General features: G+C 43.6%; 4 protein-coding genes across 11 annotated transcripts in view; all 4 read left to right on the top strand.

The window, feature by feature from the left end:
* The window catches only part of LOC112658863 (protocadherin alpha-1-like), a 153,431-nt gene that overhangs the window by 68,059 nt on the left and 62,362 nt on the right, over window positions 1–23,010 (top strand).
* LOC112658858 (protocadherin alpha-3-like) overlaps window positions 1–23,010 on the top strand; it is a 145,998-nt gene that overhangs the window by 60,625 nt on the left and 62,363 nt on the right.
* The window catches only part of LOC112658864 (protocadherin alpha-4-like), a 138,782-nt gene that overhangs the window by 53,415 nt on the left and 62,357 nt on the right, over window positions 1–23,010 (top strand).
* LOC112658873 (protocadherin alpha-C2) overlaps window positions 1–23,010 on the top strand; it is a 162,391-nt gene that overhangs the window by 43,192 nt on the left and 96,189 nt on the right. Inside the window, exon 1 of one of the 8 annotated variants that reach the window (XM_025445115.3) lies at window positions 1,089–3,669. The exons of 5 other annotated variants lie outside the window; for them this stretch is intronic. In XM_025445115.3, the coding sequence (XP_025300900.1) occupies window positions 1,246–3,669 (2,424 nt within the window). In that variant the 5' untranslated portion in view covers window positions 1,089–1,245. Of the gene's footprint in view, window positions 1–1,088; window positions 3,670–8,584; window positions 11,112–14,062; window positions 16,633–23,010 lie in introns of those variants that run through there. 2 more of the 8 variants (XM_025445116.3, XM_025445111.3) reach the window with 2 other exon arrangements.

Consider the following 23,010-nt stretch of genomic DNA (forward strand, 5'->3'; position numbering starts at 1 on the left):
CATTGTGAATTCTATGTATTAAAAACTAAGTTTGAAATTATATTTTTGTTTTTCAGTGGATATAAAATTGCTTGTAACAAAAATGCAATTAAATGTAAATAACAAAAAAGAATTAGAACTAAAGAAAATAGATAGGAAAGAAGGCAAATGCACATAGATAACACGCATAACCTAGAGTTGTTATTAAAACCTCAAATGTTGGGCAGCCCTGGTGGCCCAGCTGTTTAGCGCCGCCTTCAGCCTAGGGTGTGATCCTGGAGACCTGGGATGGAGTCCCACATCGGGCTCCCTGCTTGGAGCCTGCTTCTCCCTCTGCCTCTCTCTCTCTCTGTCATGAATAAATAAATAAATAAATAAATAAATAAATAAATAAATAAATAATCTTAAAAAAAAAAAACCTCAAATGTGTCTTTGAGTTTCCTAGAAGCCAAAGTAACAAGAGAGATTAGAAGTCAAACAATTCAAATTTGGTAGCATTTCAATTTTAGAAACAATATCTTTTTTATAATACTTTATTTTAAAAAATATTTTATTTATTTATTCATGAGAGACACAGAGAGAGAGGTAGAGACACAGGCAGAGGGAGAAGCAGGCTCCCTACAGGGAGCCCAAAGCGGGACTCAATCCTGGGTCTCCAGGATCAGGACCTGGGCTGAAGGTGGGGCTAAACCACTGAGCCACCAGGGCTGCCCCTAGGAACAATATCTTTTTTTTTTTAGAAACAATATCTTTAGGACATTTTTGACCCTAGTTTTTCATAAGGCTACCTGCAGAATTAAACTGTATATTATGTGGATATGTAAAAGAAGAATTGTAGAACTTCAAACATAGGAACAAAAATTTCATGTTAAGAATAAAAGATCATTTCCCACATACCATCAGTTTCAATATGACTTATGATAAGAGTGTTCCCTCAGTAAGCACTTTGGAAATATTGTTTTTAGTATATAATAAAATGAAATACGTGAAGTTAATTATATTTTTCCTTTAAGTGTACGATGTAGTGTACAGTACTCACTATTCAGGCGCAAGGTGTCGCTCTTTACTCGGTGGAAATAGTTCTTTCCAGGGTCTGTCTGAACAGCCAGAAACGCCCCAAACGAAAACGACTCAATCACGCCGAACGCTACCATTAAAGGATTCTTTGAAACTTCTCAAAAATTCAGCCAGATTTTCAACTCCAAACCGGAGTCTCTGGTACTGAGAGTGTAAAGAACCTTATTTTGGAAGTCATAGTCTTATGCGATGTTCGGCTTTCAAAGAAGGGGATTGGGCACTCGGCGTCTGCTGCTCTCGGTTCTGCTCCTCGCAGTCTGGGAGCCCGCGAGCAGCCAGGTCCGCTACTCGGTCCCGGAGGAGGCCAAACACGGCACCTTCGTGGGCCGCATCGCCCAGGACCTGGGGCTGGAGCTGGCGGAGCTGGTGCCGCGCCTTTTCCGACTGGCGTCCAAAGGCCACGGGGACCTTCTGGAGGTAAATCTGCAGAATGGCATTTTGTTTGTGAATTCTCGGATCGACCGGGAGGAGCTGTGTGGGAGGACTCTGGAGTGCAGCATCCACCTGGAGGTGATCGTAGACAGGCCGCTGCAGGTTTTCCATGTGGAGGTGGAGGTGAAGGACATTAACGACAACCCGCCGCTGTTCTCTTTCAGAGAACAAAAACTGCTGATTCCTGAATCTAAGCAACCCGACTCTTATTTTCCTCTAGAGGGAGCTTCTGATGCGGATATAGGAGAAAATGCTCTATTGACCTACAGACTAAGTCACAATGAGTATTTTTCTTTAGAATTACCAACACAAAGTAAGCAGACTAAAAGACTGTCGCTTAAATTAAAGAAGTATCTGGATCGAGAGAAAACTCCAGAATTTAATTTGCTACTGACGGCTGCAGATGGGGGAAAACCGGAGCTGACTGGCACCATTCAGCTTTTCGTCCACGTCTTGGATATTAACGACAATGATCCGGAATTTGAGCAATCAGAATACAAGGTGAAACTGACGGAAAACGCAGCTAAAGAAACTTTGGTAATAAAGCTAAATGCCACAGATCCAGATGAAGGAGTCAATGGTGAGGTAACCTACTCCTTGATGTCAATTAAGCCCAATGGAAAACTCTTATTTACACTAGATAAAAATAACGGAGAAGTGAGGGTCAATGGAACTTTAGATTATGAAGAAAACAAGTTTTATGAAATTGAAGTACAGGCCACAGATAAAGGGAATCCCTCAATGGCAGGTCATTGTACAGTCTGGATAGAAATCTTAGACGCGAATGATAACGCCCCTGAAGTCACCATAACTTCCCTGTCTCTCCCAGTACGAGAGGACGCTCAGCCCAGCACCGTCATCGCCCTAATCAGCGTATCCGACCGTGACTCTGGCGCCAACGGGCAGGTGACCTGCTCACTCACACCCCAAGTCCCCTTCAAGCTGGTGTCCACCTTCAAGAATTACTATTCGCTGGTGCTGGACAGCGCCCTGGACAGAGAGAGCGTGGCGAACTACGCTCTGGTAGTGACCGCACGCGACGGAGGCTCGCCTTCGCTGTCGGCCACGGCCAGCGTGTCCGTGGAGGTGGCCGACGTGAACGACAACGCGCCGGCATTCGCGCAGCCCGAGTACACGGTGTTCGTGAAGGAGAACAACCCGCCCGGCTGCCACATCTTCACGGTGTCGGCGCGGGACGCGGACGCGCAGGAGAACGCGCTGGTGTCCTACTCGCTGGTGGAGCGGCGCGTGGGCGAGCGCGCGCTGTCGAGCTACGTGTCGGTGCACGCGGAGAGCGGCAAGGTGTACGCGCTGCAGCCGCTGGACCACGAGGAGCTGGAGCTGCTGCAGTTCCAAGTGAGCGCGCGCGACGCGGGCGTGCCTCCCCTGGGCAGCAACGTGACGCTGCAGGTGTTCGTGCTGGACGAGAACGACAACGCGCCCGCGCTGCTGCCGCTGCCCCTGCCCCTGCCCCTGCCCGGGGCGCGCGGCGGGGGCGGCGCGCTGAGCGAGCCGGTGTCGCGGGCGGTGGGCGCGGGCCACGTGGTGGCCAAGGTGCGCGCGGTGGACGCGGACTCGGGCTACAACGCGTGGCTGTCGTACGAGCTGCAGCCGGCGGCGGGGGGCGCGCGCAGCCCGTTCCGCGTGGCGCTGTACACGGGCGAGATCAGCACGACGCGCGCCCTGGACGAGGCGGACGCGCCGCGCCAGCGCCTGCTGGTGCTGGTGAAGGACCACGGCGAGCCGGCGCTGACGGCCACGGCCACTGTGCTGCTGTCGCTGGTGGAGAGCGGCCAGGCGCCCAGGCCGTCGTCGCGGGTGTTGGCGGGCGGCGCGGGCGCGGGCGCGGGCGCGGGCGCGGCGCTGGTGGACGTCAACGTGTACCTGATCGTCGCCATCTGCGCGGTGTCCAGCCTGTTGGTGCTCACGCTGCTGCTGTCCACGGCGCTGCGGTGCTCGGCGCCGCCCAGCGAGGGCGCGTGCGGGCCGGGGAAGCCCACGCTGGTGTGCTCCAGCGCGGTGGGGAGCTGGTCGTACTCGCAGCAGAGGCGGCAGAGGGTGTGCTCTGGGGAGGGCCCGCCCAAGGCCGACCTCATGGCCTTCAGCCCCAGCCTGCCTCGGGGCTTGGATGGAGAAGTCGGAGGGGAAAGGCAGGAGGCAGGATCAAATCACCCTGGGCAGGTGAGTTCTATAGATTCCTCTTCTTTTGAAGTCTACGTTAAATTTTAAACAATCCATTTTATTTCATTGAATATTTTAACGAATACTCTGTATTTTGGGTATTAATGTTTTAAACGAGTATAAATGTTTTAGAGAACAATTTCTGTTAGTGAAATGCGAAAAGATAAAAATCCAAGTTTAATTATGAGAAAAATCAGGTTTTTTTTAGCCAACAAATGCCCTATTTCTCCTAATGTTTGGTAGAAAATGTTAAAAGATGAAAGAACCACTCTCCTGTCATCACTTTATTAGATACAATTTCTAATTTTCCATGAAGTACCTGGATCACTTTATTTCTTCCCTAATCCTCACTATAAATAATTACTATGGATATTTCAATTTATTCATCCTTTTTCTCTTTTAACAGCCTTTTGCTTTAATATTTTCACATTATTAGATCACTTCACTTGTGTTATTTCAGTCTTGTATCGAAGTTTGAACTGTCTCTTCATTAAGTCTGAAAAGATTTGCCTTTTTTTCTGTAGTGTTAAACATGGATTGTACATTTATTGTCCATTAAATAATCTTTAGTTTTGCCTCAACTGATAAAATAAAACCCATTTTCTGTTTTCTTTTTTTTATCGTATTTTTTAATTTAAATTCAATTTGTGAACATGTAGTATATCATCTGGTGCTCATCACATATGCCCTCCTTTGTGCTCATCACCCAGTTATCCCATCCCCCAACCACCTCCCCTTCTGCAACCCTTTGTTTGTTTCCCAGAATCAGGAGTCTCTCATGGTTCATTTTCCTCTCTAATTTTTAATTTAGTTTAATTTAACTTTTAAGTTTCTCCCTTTTCACTTATAGTCCCTTTCTTTACATTCCACATATGAGTGAAACCATATGATAATTGTCTTTCTCTGATTGACTTATTTCACTCAGCCTAATACCCTTCAGTTCCATCCACATCAATGTAAATGGTAGGTATTCATCCTTTCTGATGGCTGAGTAATATTCCATTGCATATATGTATATATACATCACATATTTATTCATTTATCTGTCAAAGGACATCTTGGCCTCTTCCACAGTTTGTCTATTGTGGACCTTGCTGCTACGAACATGTAGTGTTGTTTCACTACATCTGTATCTTTGGGGTAAATATCCAGTAGTGCCATTGTTGGGTCATAGGGTAGCTCAATTTTTAACTTCTTGAGGAACCTCTACACTGTTTTCCAGAGTGGCTGCACCAGCTGGCATTCCCACCAATGGTGCAAGAGGGTTCCCCTTTCTCCATGTCCTCACCAACATCTGTTGTTTCCTGTCTTGTTAGACATTTAACATTGGTATAAAATGGTATCTCATTGTGGTTTTGACTTGTATTTTCCTGATGACAAGTGATGTGGAGCATTTTTTATGTGCTTGTTGGCCATGGGTAGGTCTTCTTTGGAGAAATGTCTGTTCATGTCTTCTGCCCATTTCTGGACTGGACTGTTTGTTTTTTGGGTGTTGAGTCTGATGAATTTTTTATAGATATTGAATGCTAGCCCTTTATCTGATATGTCATTTGCAAATATCTTCTCCCATTCTGAAGGTTGCCTTTTAGTTTTGTTGACTGTTTCCTTTGCTGCTGATAAAAAGCAGGACCTTTTTATCTTGATGAAAACCCAATAGTTTGTTATTGCTTTCATTTCCCTTGCCTTTATAGACATGTCTAGCAAGAAGTTGCTGTGGCCAAGTTCAAAAAAGTTGTTGCCTATGTTCTCCTCTAGGATTTTGATGGATTCCTGTCTCACATTTAGATCTTTTATCTATTTTTTATTTATCTTTGTGTATGGTGTAAGAGAATGGTTCAGTTTCATTCTTCTACATGTGGCTCTCCAATTTTCCCAACACCATTTATTGAAGAAACTGTCCTTTTTCCAAATTGGATATTCTTTCCTGTTTTGTCAAAAGATTAGATGACCATAGACTTGAAAGTCCATTTCTGGATACCAGTTGTTTTCATATTATTCGCAGTTAAAAAATTCAGTCTTGTATTGTTGTATGCTGGTTTCATTGAAATTATGTAACTAAAAGTTTTATTGATTTTATTGCATGTAATGGGTACAGATTTATCTACAACAAACAGAACTCCCAGGTTTATGCTTACACAGTTTACTAGGCAAATAAAGTTATTTATATTACTCACCCAAGTCTTCAAACTTGCTGAAGACAAACATATAAGCTTATAATATCTTCAACATATACTAGTTGGCAGTCTTCCTTAAGTTTTGCGGGTTCATCTAGAAAGGAAAATGTTAAGTCTATTAAAGTGAACTGAAGGGGATCCCTGGGTGGCGCAGCGGTTTGGCGCCTGCCTTTGGCCCAGGGCGTGATCCTGGAGACCCGGGATCGAATCCCACGTCGAGCTCCCAGCATGGAGCCTGCTTCTCCCTCTGCCTGTGTCTCTGCCTCTCTCTCTCTCTCTGTGTGACTATCATAAATCAATACAAATTTATAAAAAGAAAAAAGTGAACTGAAAATTATCATTTCACTCATCTTGCATTTTAAATTTCCTGTCTTTAAATTCTTTATTCCTGGTGTTTGTGAAATTTTCTTTCCATGTGCTATAATCACATCTGATGATTCTACAAAAGGCCATTTACCCTTAAGTCATTCTTCTAGCTATTTGTATAGTGGCAGAGTCACTTCTTTCAGAATTTGATGAACATTTGTATGTGGCTATTCTCCCCTTAAAATTAGAGGCTAAAATTCCTTTATTCTATAGTAGGCAGCCAAATTAAAATGCAAAGTGCTTTAGACTTAAAAGATTAAGCCATCACATCATTTATGAAACTGTAAACATAATAAATGTGAATGTTAGATAAGGCACACATTATTATCCATCTCCAAATGAAGTTCCTAGAATGACTGGAGACCATCTAGATTTAATAAATAAAGATACTGGAATGTCTTAAGCACATGTTAAAAATTTTGCAAATTATTACTTTTACAGTACATAAGCGGTTGATGCACCTTTTTAGATAATTCCAAATTATGTGGGCTATTTTCTGCAGATTTTGTGTTTAATTTCAGGATTACATTCAATGGTGTAAAATTATATTTTTTAAAAATATTTTATTTATTTATTCATGAGAGAGGAAGAGAGAGGTAAAGACACAGGCAGAGGGAGAAGCAAGCTCCATGCAGGAAGCCTGCCGTGGGACCCAATCCCGGGGCACCAAGGATCAGGCTCTGGGCTGAAGGTGGCACTAAACCACTGAGCCACCCAGGCTGCCCTAAAATTATAATTTCAACCATTTTCTAGTTCAATTGTTTAAGTATTGAGCTAATTTTAGATGCTCCTATCTGTTTAAGTAATTTAATTATGTCTAACAGCGTGTGGGGACTACATAGCACATTACTTCTTCAATAAAGTTCCTTAGTAATCATTGTACATTGATTTTCTTGAAAACAGATGATAGAAAATGAAGAAGCATGTTAGTGATATCAGACAATTTAAGTAGTCCAATAACATCAAAATTCAAATGGCTTTTTGATTACTTAAAAGCCAGTTTTATAGTTGATTCAAGTTATCTTATTTTTTAAAATATTTTATTTATTTATTTATTTATTTATTTATTTATTAAAAAGATTTTATTTATTTATTCATGAGAGACACAGAGAGAGTGAGAGGCAGAGATACAGGCAGAGGGAGAAGCAGGCTCCATGCAGGGAGCCTGACGTGGGACTCAATCCTGGGCCTCCAGGATCAGGCCCTGAGCTGAAGGAGGCGCCAAATCGCTTAGCCACCCAGGCTGCCCTGATTCAAGTTATCTTATACTTGTAGAACCATCGTTGGTTATTATGTAATGATTCTATAAAGATTTCTTATCACAGTTCCCCTTGTTATTTTATGCAAAAGGAATGGTGACAAATCGTTGATTTAAAGATTTTGACTTGAATTTTATTTTATTTTTTTAAAGATTATTTATTTATTTATTCATAGAGACACACACAGAGAGAGAGTGGCAGAGACACAGGCAGAGGGAGAAGCAGGCTCCATGTAGGGAGCCAGACGTGGGACTTGATCCTGGGTCTCCAGGATCACACCTCAGGCTGCAGGCGGCGCTAAACCGCTGCGCCATGGGGGCTGCCCTCATTGTGAAGTTTATATTCTTTTGATTTTAGTCAGTGACACTGGGCTTCAAAATATCTCACAGAACTATTTTGTATTAGGGCTTCACAGCCACTTTAGAATATTGTGAAATTTAGAGGCTTTGATTCAACATGTTACATGAAAATGCTTTCCTCCTGCAGGATCTGTAGCCAAGCCTCATTTGAACATGTTATAGGAATGAGAGCAATTTTAAGAAAAGTCATCACAGTTAAGCATCAAGGAACCAAAAACAATGACATGTTCCATATATATGACGTATTTTTATATCCAACAGAAGTATGAATAAAATAATTTGTATGAGTGAAATACTCAGTTAATAGAAATACTTTAGTTGGGTTTTTTGTTTTTCTTTTTTACTGTGTGGGAGTTCTTGAGTTTCTCCTAAAGTTCTACAAAAGTGCTCATGAAGGATAAAAGTGGCAACAAGTGTGAATTGTAAGCAAAATAAGGTCGAGGGTGATGCATATTATTCATTTTATTCTCCATGATAGCCAAAGAGTAGCTTCTGACACCCTGTATTTCAATGATTGTTTTATGATAGACTGAAGCAGAATATTTTAAAAACTGCAGCATAATGGAAATGATTGTGCTTTGTTACTAATATTATATACATTAAATAAAAAGGCATTTACAAACAATCTATGAAAATATCCAAAAGTCAAAAAATTTTAAGTGTTCCACAAAGTGGCTAAACCAAAAAGAACCTCAGGATCTTTCTTGTACTTACATAATCAGTCACATGATGTCGCTGTACACTCAGAAGGTGAAAAGGAAAAATTTTGTCTCCGCGCCCAGATTCCACCCATTGACAGAATAGGATTGACTCCATACTCATAAAGGTTCGCAGGTGAGCGATCCCTTAAAACCAACAGTCCCACCTCAGAGGTCTTGTTAACTGCAATGGTGTTTTCCTGGAGAGGAGGCCCAGGAGCCCCGCGACTGCTGGTCTCGCTTCTGCTCCTCGCAGTTTGGGAACCCGGGAGCGGCCAAGTCCGCTACTCGGTCCCGGAGGAAGCTAAACACGGCACCCTTGTGGGCCGCATTGCGCAAGACCTCGGGCTGGAGCTGACCGAGCTGGTGCCCCGCCAATTCCGGGTGGCGTCCAAAGGCCGCCGACACCTTTTAGAGGTAAATCTGCAGAATGGCATTTTGTTTGTGAATTCTCGGATCGACCGCGAGGAGCTGTGCGGGCGGAGCGCGGAGTGCAGCATCCACCTGGAGGTGATCGTGGACAGGCCGCTGCAGGTTTTCCATGTGGAGGTGGAGGTGAAGGACATTAACGACAACCCGCCGGTGTTCAGAGAAGGAGAACAAAAGGTATTGATTTCTGAATCTGCACCTCTGGATTCTCATTTTCCTCTAGAGGGCGCTTTCGATGCGGATATTGGCGTAAACTCTCTTCTGACCTATACGTTAGGTCTAAATGAATATTTTACTCTTAAAATAATAACGAAAAATGATAAAAGTATATTGCCTGAACTAGTTCTACGGAAGTCATTGGATAGAGAGGAAACTCCAGAACTTAATATATTGCTGACCTCCCAGGATGGCGGTAAACCCGAGCTAACAGGATCCGTTCAAATTAAAATAAACATTCTGGATGTGAATGACAACGCTCCGGAGTTTGGTAAGCCTGGCTATAAAGTAGCGCTGTTTGAAAATGTCCCAAATGGCACGAGAGTGATTCAGCTAAACGCTTCTGATCTAGACGAAGGGGTGAATAGAGAAATTTCCTATGGAATCAGACTGATTTTGCCAGTGAGTGAGAAATGTACCTTTACAATAAATCCAGAAACAGGTGAAATCAGAATGTACGGGAAATTGGATTTTGAAGAGAATAATGAGTACGAAATTCAGGTTAACGCCGTTGATAAAGGGATTCCTTCCATGGCAGGTCACTGTACAGTCCTAGTGGAAATTCTGGACCTGAATGACAATACCCCTGAAGTTATGATCACTTCTCTGGCACTCCCCGTGCGAGAGGATGCTCAGGTGGGCACCGTCATCGCCTTGATCAGCGTGTCCGACCGTGACTCTGGCGCCAACGGGCAGGTGACCTGCTCACTCACACCCCAAGTCCCCTTCAAGCTGGTGTCCACCTTCAAGAATTACTATTCGCTGGTGCTGGACAGCGCCCTGGACAGAGAGAGCGTGGCGAACTACGCTCTGGTAGTGACCGCACGCGACGGAGGCTCGCCTTCGCTGTCGGCCACGGCCAGCGTGTCCGTGGAGGTGGCCGACGTGAACGACAACGCGCCGGCATTCGCGCAGCCCGAGTACACGGTGTTCGTGAAGGAGAACAACCCGCCCGGCTGCCACATCTTCACGGTGTCGGCGCGGGACGCGGACGCGCAGGAGAACGCGCTGGTGTCCTACTCGCTGGTGGAGCGGCGCGTGGGCGAGCGCGCGCTGTCGAGCTACGTGTCGGTGCACGCGGAGAGCGGCAAGGTGTACGCGCTGCAGCCGCTGGACCACGAGGAGCTGGAGCTGCTGCAGTTCCAAGTGAGCGCGCGCGACGCGGGCGTGCCTCCCCTGGGCAGCAACGTGACGCTGCAGGTGTTCGTGCTGGACGAGAACGACAACGCGCCCGCGCTGCTGCCGCTGCCCCTGCCCCTGCCCCTGCCCGGGGCGCGCGGCGGGGGCGGCGCGCTGAGCGAGCCGGTGTCGCGGGCGGTGGGCGCGGGCCACGTGGTGGCCAAAGTGCGCGCGGTGGACGCGGACTCGGGCTACAACGCGTGGCTGTCGTACGAGCTGCAGCCGGCGGCGGGGGGCGCGCGCAGCCCGTTCCGCGTGGCGCTGTACACGGGCGAGATCAGCACGACGCGCGCCCTGGACGAGGCGGACGCGCCGCGCCAGCGCCTGCTGGTGCTGGTGAAGGACCACGGCGAGCCGGCGCTGACGGCCACGGCCACTGTGCTGCTGTCGCTGGTGGAGAGCGGCCAGGCGCCCAGGCCGTCGTCGCGAGTGTTGGCGGGCGGCGCGGGCGCGGGCGCGGGCGCGGGCGCGGCGCTGGTGGACGTCAACGTGTACCTGATCGTCGCCATCTGCGCGGTGTCCAGCCTGTTGGTGCTCACGCTGCTGCTGTCCACGGCGCTGCGGTGCTCGGCGCCGCCCAGCGAGGGCGCGTGCGGGCCGGGGAAGCCCACGCTGGTGTGCTCCAGCGCGGTGGGGAGCTGGTCGTACTCGCAGCAGAGGCGGCAGAGGGTGTGCTCTGGGGAGGGCCCGCCCAAGGCCGACCTCATGGCCTTCAGCCCCAGCCTTCCACAGTCAGAAGTTTGTTTAAATACTTCCAGTGAAGTAAGTCATTCATATCATTTAAATATTTGTTTCCTTTCATAGCTTTTTATTAGGGTATAAATACATCCTTTCTTTTTTCTTCGTGTTATCTTTTAAACCAGAGAACATCTTCTGTGGTATGATCATTCTTATTTTGAACTTTTTGTGTATATCATGTTCATTGAAACTTTCCTTTGAAAGTTCACTTGAACTTTCATGTATTAGTTAGTGATATGTGTAGATGAAATGGTGGTTATGGATCACCACATTTTAAACTGTCTTTTCTATCATTTCTCCTAAATGAATTATTAGCCTTGAAAAATATTAGTACATAAGAGTAAAACCTGCATAGGTGTTTGATAACTCTTAAGTTTGAACTTAATATCATGATCAGAGTACAAATAGTTTTCATACATCATGAACTGAATTCCTTTACTGTTCCTTATATACATAAGCTTGTAAAATATCCTCCTGGTCACCACTTTAATTTCAGCACAATGTCCTTCAGATATTATAATAATAAAAATTATGTTATTAATTCTAAGGAATAATTTTGTTATTGTTCACACGGAGTGCCTTTTTCTTTTAAGTGAGATTGGTTACTTACTATCCTTATTTACATAAAATCAATCTCCTGTTATTTTCTAGGACCTGTGCTAAGATCTTTAATTGCATCATCTCATCTAAACACCAAGTTAGCCATGGGGCACCTAGCTGGTTTAGCGAGTGGACTATGCTACTCTTGATCGCAGGGTTGTGAGTAGAAGCCCCGTGTTGGATGTAGAGATTACTTAAAAATAAACCTTATAAAAAACCAGCCTTGGCGTGCCTAGGTGGCTCAGTCAGTTAAGCAGTTAAGGGTCTGCCTTTGGTTCAAGTCCTTATCTAAGGGTCTTAGGATTGAGCCCTGCTCAGTGTCTTCCTCCCCTCCCCCTCCCCCTGCTCATGCTGTCTCTCTCTAGCTCAATCTCTTTCTCTCAAATGAATTAAAATTTTTTTTAAAGGAATGAAGATGAAGATGAAAGATATGGGGGCACCTAGGTGGCTCAGGCGGTAAAGCATATGACTCCATCTCAGTTCAGGTCTTGATCTTATGGTCATGAGTTCCAAAGTGGAGCCTACTTAAAAAAAAAAAAAAAAACAACTTCCCTTAGTAGGGAAAGAAAAATGTTGGTATTAGAAGAGCTATCAAGTTCATATTTGATTACTTATCTCTCTGGGTAAATTTTCTGAGAATAAAATGGTGGAAATGAGGTTGGGGATTTGAGAAGAGAGAGAAGAAAATATAGAAGAATCTCTATATGCAGGAGGAAAGAGTTAATTAGGAATTCATTTGAAAACCCAAATCAAGGTAAATGTGTGAGTAAACTTGTAGAGAATATAGTGATCATGGCGAAGTGACATCCTTAAATGGAGAAGCTCAGTGAGAGAGAGAAAAGGAACAGTTATATTGTGTGTTGGAAGCTAAAGAAAATGTTTGAGGAGTAATATAAGTGGGTGAGTGCTTTGAGGATGTTTGACATAATTTACATAGTTGACTATGTAGTCTAGGTTAGATGGAGAGAAAAGGGAAATAAGGTAGAGCTTGATAGACAAGAACAACCAGAAGGAATCAAGAGGCTGTTCTCAGGTAAGAGTAAAGTTATGTTAATGAAAGTAATGTAACAGGACTGGAAGATGGCGTTAAGAGAATATCAAATACTCTACTCAAATTTTCAGAGATGAGCAAAGATGCAGAAACAAACTCAACTATTGTGTCTTGCAGAATTGTGCACAGAACAGGCAAGGTAATTATTGGAGCTATACTGTGTCTTTTATAGCACTATTTTATCTGGAAATTTGTGGCTTGGTAAAGATAGTTGTAACAACAGGTAAAAGTAATATTCCCTTCTTTTCTTTCTTGCTAAAGATGTGTTAACATCTCTGTTTATCTGTTGATGTTTGGAAAAATCAGAGTCAATTTAAATAATAGTAAGGTTTTCCCCAGGGATAGGGAGGAGAAGAGGGAAGTTTAAATTATTGGTATTAATTTAAATTCCATCAGATACATAGGATGTTAGTTCTTGGCATCTTTTATGCAAAGAAAAATGTAAAGCATTGTAATATCTTAGTGGTCTAAATTATCATGTTTGTGCACAAACATGCTCACATGCAAACTCATACATTGACAGGACACTCCCTTTAAATACAAATATTTTATCTACATTTCAGTCATATTTTGGGGATATTACACATCTAGTATATCATGTATTAATATTTTCCACAATCATCTGTTTTATTCTTATAATTGATTATGTTTTCATTTGGAGTTACAGGCTGTTGTGTGAATAGTTCTAAATAAATATTGCAGGAAAAAAGATATTCCCAACCGAAAACCACCAGAGGTAGGCAGACTGGTTTCCAAAAGTGAATGTAGAATATTCCTCTTTTAAAATTCTGCATGGGGGTGCCTGGCTGGCTCAGTTGGTAGAGCATGTGACTTTGATATTGATGTCAGGGTTGTGAGTTCGAGCCACATTGGGTATAGAGATTACTTAAAAATAAAATATTTTAAAAAATTTCTGCATGAGAGTTTTACACTTGCAAAAATATATTTGTGGAAAATGGAATTCAGCCAATTTTCAACTAGCATCCTATACAGACCAGAATACAGTGATTTACTGAGGTATGATCATTCTTAGTTATTTTGAACTTTTTGTGTTTTTCATGTTCATTGAAACTTCCCCTTTGAAAGTTCACTTGAAATTTCATGTGTTAATTAGTGATATGTATAGATGAAATGGTGGTTATGGTTATGTCTTTCTGGAAAGAAAGACATTTAATCTTCAATTACGTATTTGCAGTGAAAAACATCACAAAATCTAAGGAAAAAATCCCCTACATCAATGGAAAATGTGAAGACCAAATCTTTTTTACAGTTACACATTCATGCACATGGTGTCGCTCTTCACTGAGAACATTTCCCAGAAGAAGGTGCTCTGTTCCTTCCTGCAGAAAATTGGGCAGATAGTGGAGAACCTCTAGTGACTCTTCCCGCAATAGAAGGCGGTGAGGGTCAGTTTGCGGTAAGGTATTACATATACTTCAGATGTATTTGAATCCTTTCGAGTGTACTATGCTGTTTTCCTGGCGAGGAGACCCAGGAGCCCTGAGTTCGTTGCTCTGGCTTCTGCTCCTCGCAGTCCAGGAGCCCGCGAGCGGCCAGGTCCGCTACTCGGTCCCGGAGGAGGCCAAACACGGCACCTTCGTGGGCCGCATCGCCCAGGACCTGGGGCTGGAGCTGGCGGAGCTGGTGCCGCGCCTTTTCCGACTGGCGTCCAAAGGCCACGGGGACCTTCTGGAGGTGAATCTGCAGAATGGCATTTTGTTTGTGAATTCTCGGATCGACCGGGAGGAGCTGTGCGGACGGAGCGCGGAGTGCAGCATCCACCTGGAGGTGATCGTGGACAGGCCGCTGCAGGTTTTCCATGTGGAAGTGGAAGTTAAAGATATTAACGACAACCCGCCTGTGTTTCCTGAAAGTAAAAAAAGGATTATCATTGCAGAATCTAGACCCCCAGAAACTCGGTTTCCACTAGATGGCGCATCCGATGCAGATATTGGAATAAACTCGGCCTTGACCTACCGAATCAATCCCAACGAGTATTTCGCTTTGGACACACAAAACAATCGTGAACAAACGTCATCGTTGTCACTTGTGTTGAAAAAATCATTGGACAGAGAGCAAATTCAGGAGCATAGTTTATTATTGACAGCCAATGATGGGGGTAAACCGGAGCTGACTGGCACAGTTCAGCTGCTGATAACAATTCTGGATGTGAATGACAATGCCCCAGAATTTGACCAATTTATTTATAAAGTGACAGTGTTAGAGGACGCATTTAATGGAACATTAGTGATCAAGCTAAATGCCACGGATCTGGATGACGGTACGAATGGAGACATAATCTACTCATTTAGAAGGCCTGTATCGCCTGCGGTATTATATGCGTTTATGATAAATCCCAACAGTGGAGAAATTAGAACAAAAGGTAAACTAGATTTCGAAGAAAAGAAGTTGTATGAAATATCGGTGGAGGCAACAGACAAGAGTAATATTCCAATGGCAGGTCACTGTACCATTTTGGTGGAAATACTAGATATAAATGACAATACCCCAGAAATTACCATCACTTCTCTGGCACTCCCCGTACGAGAGGATGCTCAGCCCAGCACCGTCATCGCCTTGATCAGCGTGTCCGACCGTGACTCTGGCGCCAACGGGCAGGTGACCTGCTCACTCACACCCCAAGTCCCCTTCAAGCTGGTGTCCACCTTCAAGAATTACTATTCGCTGGTGCTGGACAGCGCCCTGGACAGAGAGAGCGTGGCGAACTACGCTCTGGTAGTGACCGCACGCGACGGAGGCTCGCCTTCGCTGTCGGCCACGGCCAGCGTGTCCGTGGAGGTGGCCGACGTGAACGACAACGCGCCGGCATTCGCGCAGCCCGAGTACACGGTGTTCGTGAAGGAGAACAACCCGCCCGGCTGCCACATCTTCACGGTGTCGGCGCGGGACGCGGACGCGCAGGAGAACGCGCTGGTGTCCTACTCGCTGGTGGAGCGGCGCGTGGGCGAGCGCGCGCTGTCGAGCTACGTGTCGGTGCACGCGGAGAGCGGCAAGGTGTACGCGCTGCAGCCGCTGGACCACGAGGAGCTGGAGCTGCTGCAGTTCCAAGTGAGCGCGCGCGACGCGGGCGTGCCTCCCCTGGGCAGCAACGTGACGCTGCAGGTGTTCGTGCTGGACGAGAACGACAACGCGCCCGCGCTGCTGCCGCTGCCCCTGCCCCTGCCCCTGCCCGGGGCGCGCGGCGGGGGCGGCGCGCTGAGCGAGCCGGTGTCGCGGGCGGTGGGCGCGGGCCACGTGGTGGCCAAGGTGCGCGCGGTGGACGCGGACTCGGGCTACAACGCGTGGCTGTCGTACGAGCTGCAGCCGGCGGCGGGGGGCGCGCGCAGCCCGTTCCGCGTGGCGCTGTACACGGGCGAGATCAGCACGACGCGCGCCCTGGACGAGGCGGACGCGCCGCGCCAGCGCCTGCTGGTGCTGGTGAAGGACCACGGCGAGCCGGCGCTGACGGCCACGGCCACTGTGCTGCTGTCGCTGGTGGAGAGCGGCCAGGCGCCCAGGCCGTCGTCGCGGGTGTTGGCGGGCGGCGCGGGCGCGGGCGCGGGCGCGGGCGCGGCGCTGGTGGACGTCAACGTGTACCTGATCGTCGCCATCTGCGCGGTGTCCAGCCTGTTGGTGCTCACGCTGCTGCTGTCCACGGCGCTGCGGTGCTCGGCGCCGCCCAGCGAGGGCGCGTGCGGGCCGGGGAAGCCCACGCTGGTGTGCTCCAGCGCGGTGGGGAGCTGGTCGTACTCGCAGCAGAGGCGGCAGAGGGTGTGCTCTGGGGAGGGCCCGCCCAAGGCCGACCTCATGGCCTTCAGCCCCAGCTTGCCTCCCTGCGTGAGTTCTAAGGGGGAAACAGGTGAAAGAGAAGACAACTCAGAACAGTTGAAAGAGGTGAGTTCGTATCAAAGTCTGCTTTACTCTTTTTAGCTCATTCACAGTTTTATCGTTTAAGATTCTTCGTTCTCAGTGTAGCTTTATTCTTTAATATTGTGCGTCGTCATGGTATTTAATGAGTGTTACTGACTCTTGGATTGAATTATTGTTCAGATGCTTGCGTCTGGGTGGCTCAGTCAGTTAAGCATTCAGCTCTTGATTTCGGCTCAGGTACTGATCTCAGGAACGGGAATTCTAGTCTCCAGCGGGTCTCACTCTGGTCGTTGAGTCTGCTTCAAGATTCTCTCTCTCTGCCACTCCCCGCGCGTGTTCTGTCTCTTTAAACAAACAAATAATTGTTCTGATTGAAATCGTTAAGTTAAAAAAGCATAATAAATTGCCTATGATGGTAATTCGTGGGGTTTTTATTCATATTACAGTTTGTAAGTATTTTCTATGTGAGCATTTACAAGAAACCACACTTTATGAATACTTAAGCATTTAGAAAATGTTTGTTTTTTTAAAAAGTTTGCTTTAGTGAGGCTAATGAGAATTTTTACACTTTAAATGTCTATTAAAAAATTTATACGTATGCTCATAGACATTTTTTAGGGAATCATAACCTTTTACAAAAATGCCATTTAAAAGTTCATTTTCATTTCTTTAACGAAAACCTTTTTTATTTGGTCCCTCCTCATTTTCTTCTAGTCACATCACCATTCATGTCAGGTATCTGATACTAACAAGCTCGTGATTTTCTCTCTCTCTTTTAAAAATTTTCTCTCTTTTAAAATCTTTTTATTGGAGTTCAATTTGCCAACATATAGCATAACACCCAGTGCTCATCCCGTCAAGAAAATTCTTATTTATTTTCAGTCACTTAATTGCTCCACACGTGCATACATCTGGTGGTTTTTTTGTTATTGTTTATTTTAGAAAGTTTATTAGGATAGATAATGTATTTTACACTTTTCAAACACCAATGTCTTTGGAAATCCCCACAAATCTGATACTTTTAATTTTTTAAAAATTTATTTATGATAGTCACACACACACACACACACACAGAGGCAGAGACATAGGCAGAGGGAGAAGCAGGCTCCATGTACTGGGAGCCCGACGTGGGATTCGATCCCGGGTCTCCAGGATCACGCCCTGGGCCAAAGGCAGGCGCTAAACCCAGGGATCCCAGATCTGATACTTCTAATAGCTGTATAATACCCCATAATGCAGGGTGAATCCTTTCTATATTTAGTTACTCACCTGTTGATTAGCAATTTGTTTCAAGTCTTCTTTTGCCCTGATAAGCCCTGCTATACTATCATTTACATATTTCTAAAATATTGGTGCTTTTATTTCTGTGAAATTCACTTTCAGATGTGGAATAGATATATCAAAGGTCATTAATAATTTTTATTAAATTTAATTTTTATTTATTTATTTTAAAAGATTTTATTTATTTATTCATGAGAGACAGAGAGAGAGTCAGAGACACAGGCAGAGGGAGAAGCAGGCTCCATGAGGGGAGGGGAGCCGGACATGAGACTGGATCCCAGATCTCCAGGATCACACCCTGGGCCAAAGGCGCTCAGCCACTGATCTACCCGGGCTGCCCTAATTTTAATTTTAAAATGCATTGTTAGAGTACTTTCTGAGAATTTTGTAGTTCTTTTTTTTTAAAATATTTTTTTAAAATTTTATTTATTTGTGATAGTCACAGAGAGAGAGAGAGAATGAGGCAGAGACACAGGCAGAGGGAGAAGCAGGCTCCATGCACCGGGAGCCTGACGTGGGATTCGATCCCTGGTCTCCAGGATCGCGCCCTGGGCCAAAGGCAGGCGCCAAACTGCTGCGCCACCCAGAGATCCCGAATTTTGTAGTTCTTTTAAATTCCACCAACAATCAGTAATGATCTTATATTCTGCCAGAGTGATATCTCATTGTTAGTTTAATTTTATTTTATTTTTAATTTTTTTAATTTTTATTTATTTATGAGAGAGAGAGAGAGAGAGAGAGAGAGAGGCAGAGACACAGGCAGAGGGAGAAGCAGGCTCCATGCACCGGGAGCCCGACGTGGGACTCGATCCCGGGTCTCCAGGATCGCGCCCTGGGTCAAAGGCAGGAGCCAAACCGCTGCGCCACCCAGGGATCCCCTCATTGTTAGTTTAATTTTAATTCCATATACCACACTGAATAGGTGAGCCACTGAGCACATTATTACTTGTATTTGGTTTTCTTTGATTTGTCAATTAAATTCTTTGCCCATTTTTATTTGAAAAAAATTTGTTTTTCAGTTTACAAAGTTATCTGTAAAATTAGATATTAACTTTAATCTTCTACTTATATCACAAATATTTTTCCTCTTATGCAATTTATATTGATTACAATACATTTTTCCATATAAAAGTATTTTTATATTTTATATTAAATATGTCTATTTTTCTTTTATGGATTTTAGAAAAGGTCTCCATAATTAGTTAGGAGGATCTTAATTTTTATATGGAACATCCATTAATTAAATTAATTTAATAGGTATTTATTTCTAATATAAGTATATTTGAAAATTCAAGTATAACTGACATATAAAATTATATTCATTTCAGATATACAATGATTTGATATTTGTATGTTTTGGGAAATGATCACCACAATAAGTCTAGTTAACAGCCATCACCATATATTGTTACAAACTTTTTTCTCTTGTAATAAGAACTTTTAGCTCTACTCTTTTAGCAACCTTCAAATATGTAATTTAGTATTATTAACTGTAGTAACTGTTCTGTATATTACTTATTTATTTTATAACCAGAAGTTTGTACCTTTTGTCCCCCTTCACCCATTTTGCCTATTCCCATCCACTGCAAATGACAAGCACCAATCTGATCTCTGTATCATTTAGTTTTTAAGGTTTTTTTTTAGGTTCCACATAAGTGAGATCATTTTTCTTTTTCTTTTTTAAGATTTATTTATTTGAGAGAGAGAGCAAGAAGGAGGGAAGGGCAGATAGAGTCTTAAGCAGACTCTGCTCTGAGTATGGAGCCCCACCTGGCATGGTCTCACAACACTGAGTGGAAACCAAGAGTCCAACACTTAACTGACTGTGCCACCTCCATGCCCCAACATCATTTTTCTTAATGTAGTTATCTATTGCTATAAATTTCCCTCTTAGCCCTGCTTTTTATGCATCCCTTAAGTTTTGGTACATTGTGTTTCCATTTTCACTGGCTTCAAAGTATTATTTCCCTTTGATTTAATCATTAACCCACTGTTTTTCAGGAATGTTATTTAATTTCCACATATTTGTGAATTTTCTAGTTTTCTTCCGTTTATCAACTTCTAGTTTTGTATGATCGTAGCCAGAAAAGCTACTCTGTATGATTTCAGTCATTTAATGTTTGCTGAGACTTATGTTGTGACATAGCACATGATCTATCCTGGACAATGTTACTTGTGTGCTTGAGAAGAATGTGTATTCTACTGAGGTTGGCAGGTATATATCTGTCAGTTCCGCTTGGTTTAAAGTAGAGTTAAACTTCAATATTTTCTTATTTATTATCTGTCTGGATCATCCATCCATAGATGAAAGTGGGGTATTGAAGTCCTCTGCTGTTACTGTAATGTCTATTACTCCCTTCAGATATGTTAGTATTTGATTTATATATTTATGCGCTCTCATGTTGGGTAGATGTATAATAATTGTTATATCCTCTTGATGAATTGACTCCATTATTTTTACTTAAAGTCAGTTTTTTCTGATATAAATATAGCTACTTCGCTCTCTCTTTTCATTTGCCTGGACTGTCTTTTATCTTCTCTTCACTTTAAACCTATGTATATCCTTGAAACTGAAGTGAATATCTTGGAGGCAGCATATACCTGGGTCTTGTTTTTAATCCATTCAGCTGCTTCGTGCCTCTGATTGGAGAATTTAATCTATTTTCATTTAAAATAATTATTGATAGGTAAAGACTTAACTATGTCCAAACTATTAATTGTTTTCTTGCTGTTTTATGGTAATTTTGTTCCTTTTTTCCCCTCCTCTTGCTGTCTTCCTTTGTGAATTGATGATTTTCCATAGTAGAATAATTTCATTTCCTTTTCTTTATCTTGTGTGTATCTACTCTAGCTTTTTGTTTTATGGTTATCTGTGATTTACTTGAAGCCTCTTATAGATAAAATTCTATTTTAAGCTGACAACTTTGCTTTGATCACATGCAAAACTATTCTTTTACTTCTTCCCATTTTATGTTTCTGTTGTCACAGTTTATGTATTTTTTTAAATTTTTATTTATTTATTCATGAGAGACACAGGGAGAGAGGCAGAGACATAGACAGAAGGAGAAGCAGACTCCTTGCAGGGAGCCTGATGTGAGACTTGATCCCAGGACTCTGGGATCCCAGGATCACACCCTTAGTAGATGCTCAACTGCTGAGCCATCTAGGTGTCCCATAATTTATGCCTTTTTATAGGGTGTATCCATTAACACCCTATTTGTAATATTTTTGTTCTATTTTAAATATTTTTGTTCTTTAACCCTTATAGTAAAGTGGTTATACTACCATATTACAATGTTGGGATATTGTGAATCTGATTCTACACTTTACCTTTACTAGCATATAATATATTTTCATGTTCTCATGTTACTAGTTATCATCCTTTCATTTCAGCTTGAAGAACTCCTTTCATCATTTCTTGTAAGGGAAGTCTAATGGTGATGAATTTCCCCAAGCTTTTGTGTATTTAAAAAAATCTTTATCTTGCCTTAATTTCTGAAGGATAACTTTGCTGCATAAAGTATTCTTGATTGGTGGTTTATTTTTATTTCAGCACTTTGAATTATATCACCCCATTCTATCCTGGCTTGCAGTGTTTCTGGTGATAGCCTAATGGGAGTTTGTTTGTAAGAGAGAAATGTTTCTCTCTTGTTCTTCTTTATTAAAATTCTCTCTTTGTCTTTGGTTTATACAGTTTTATTATAACTCATCCTAGAGAACATTGTTTTGGATTGACGTTTTGGGGTGATCTTTTAGCTTTATGAACTTGGATGTCTAGATCTTTCCCCATATTTGAGAAGTTCTCTCCAATTATTTCTTTAAATAAGCTTCCTACCCCTTTCCCTCTTCTCCTTCTGAGATTCCAGTGATAGTTTCTTTTAAAGGTGACCCATAAGTCCCATATGTCCCATCAGGCTTTCTTCCTTCCTTTTCACTATTTTTTCTTTTTGCTCCTTAAACAGTTTTTTAAATTTAAATTCTATTTAGTTAACATATAGTGCACTATTAGTTTTAGAGATAGAATTTAGAGACTCATCAGTTGCATATAACACCCAGTGCTCATTACATCAAGTGTCCTCCTTCGTGCGCATCACCCAATTACCCTATCCCCCACCAACCACCCCTCCAGCAACCCTCAGTTTGTTTCCTAGAGTGTTCCTTTTGACTGGATAATTTTAAATGATCTTTTTGCTCCCTCTATTGTCTGCTGCATTTCAGTTTCTGGTTCTACAGCATTGAGCTGTTCTCCCTTGTTCCTAGTGGTCATTAGGCATCCAAAGTATGCTGGTTTCCTGTCAGCACCCCAAGTCAGGTAAAACAGATACCAGTTTCTTACTTTCCAAAACCCTAAAAGCCAGACACACCTTCACTTCTCTCCCTCCTTCCTTTTTTTTGTTTTAAAGATTTTATTTATTCATGAGAGACACAGAGAGAGAGTCAGAGACATAGGCAGAGAGAGAAGCAGGCTCCTCAAAGGGAGCCTGATGTGGGACTCAATCCCTGGACCCCAGGATCATGCCCTGAGCCAAAGGCAGATGTTCAACCGCTGAGCCACCAGATGTCCCTCTCTCCCTCCTTCCCAAAGGAGCGAGATGCTCCCTTAGTATTTTTTGTTCTCCATAGCCCCCAGGCATCCAGACTATGCCAGTTCAATCAGTTCTGATTGAGGCAATATAGAAACCAGTCCTTAAGGCAGCCTTCTGAGAAGCTGATACACTGGACACATGCTATACTCTTCTCTCCCTTGAAGGTGAAGTAGCAAGCAGGGTGTTCTTTTCTGGTGCTGAGGTGTGCCAGCATGGGTGAGGGGCTGATGTGAGCAAAGTAAAATTATTCTTTGTATTTGTCCCAGTGCAGCTATTTCAGCTTTGTATTCACCTGGTGAACTTCAGCATCATAACTGGATTCAGGAATCAATTCAATTCAATCAATCAATTCAATTCATAAAGGAATTTTGGTCCATATGTTGTTGTTAATGGTATTTTTGTGGGGGGAATAAGGGCTGGAACTTCTTATTCTGATATTTTGCTGACATAATTTTGATACATTTTGAATTAATATTTGTAGATGGTGTGAGGTACTGGTCCAACTTCATACTTTTGTAAGTGGATATCCAGTTAT

This window comes from Canis lupus, chromosome 2 (genome assembly GCF_003254725.2).
Source record: "Canis lupus dingo isolate Sandy chromosome 2, ASM325472v2, whole genome shotgun sequence".
Classification (NCBI taxonomy): Eukaryota; Metazoa; Chordata; class Mammalia; order Carnivora; family Canidae; genus Canis; species Canis lupus.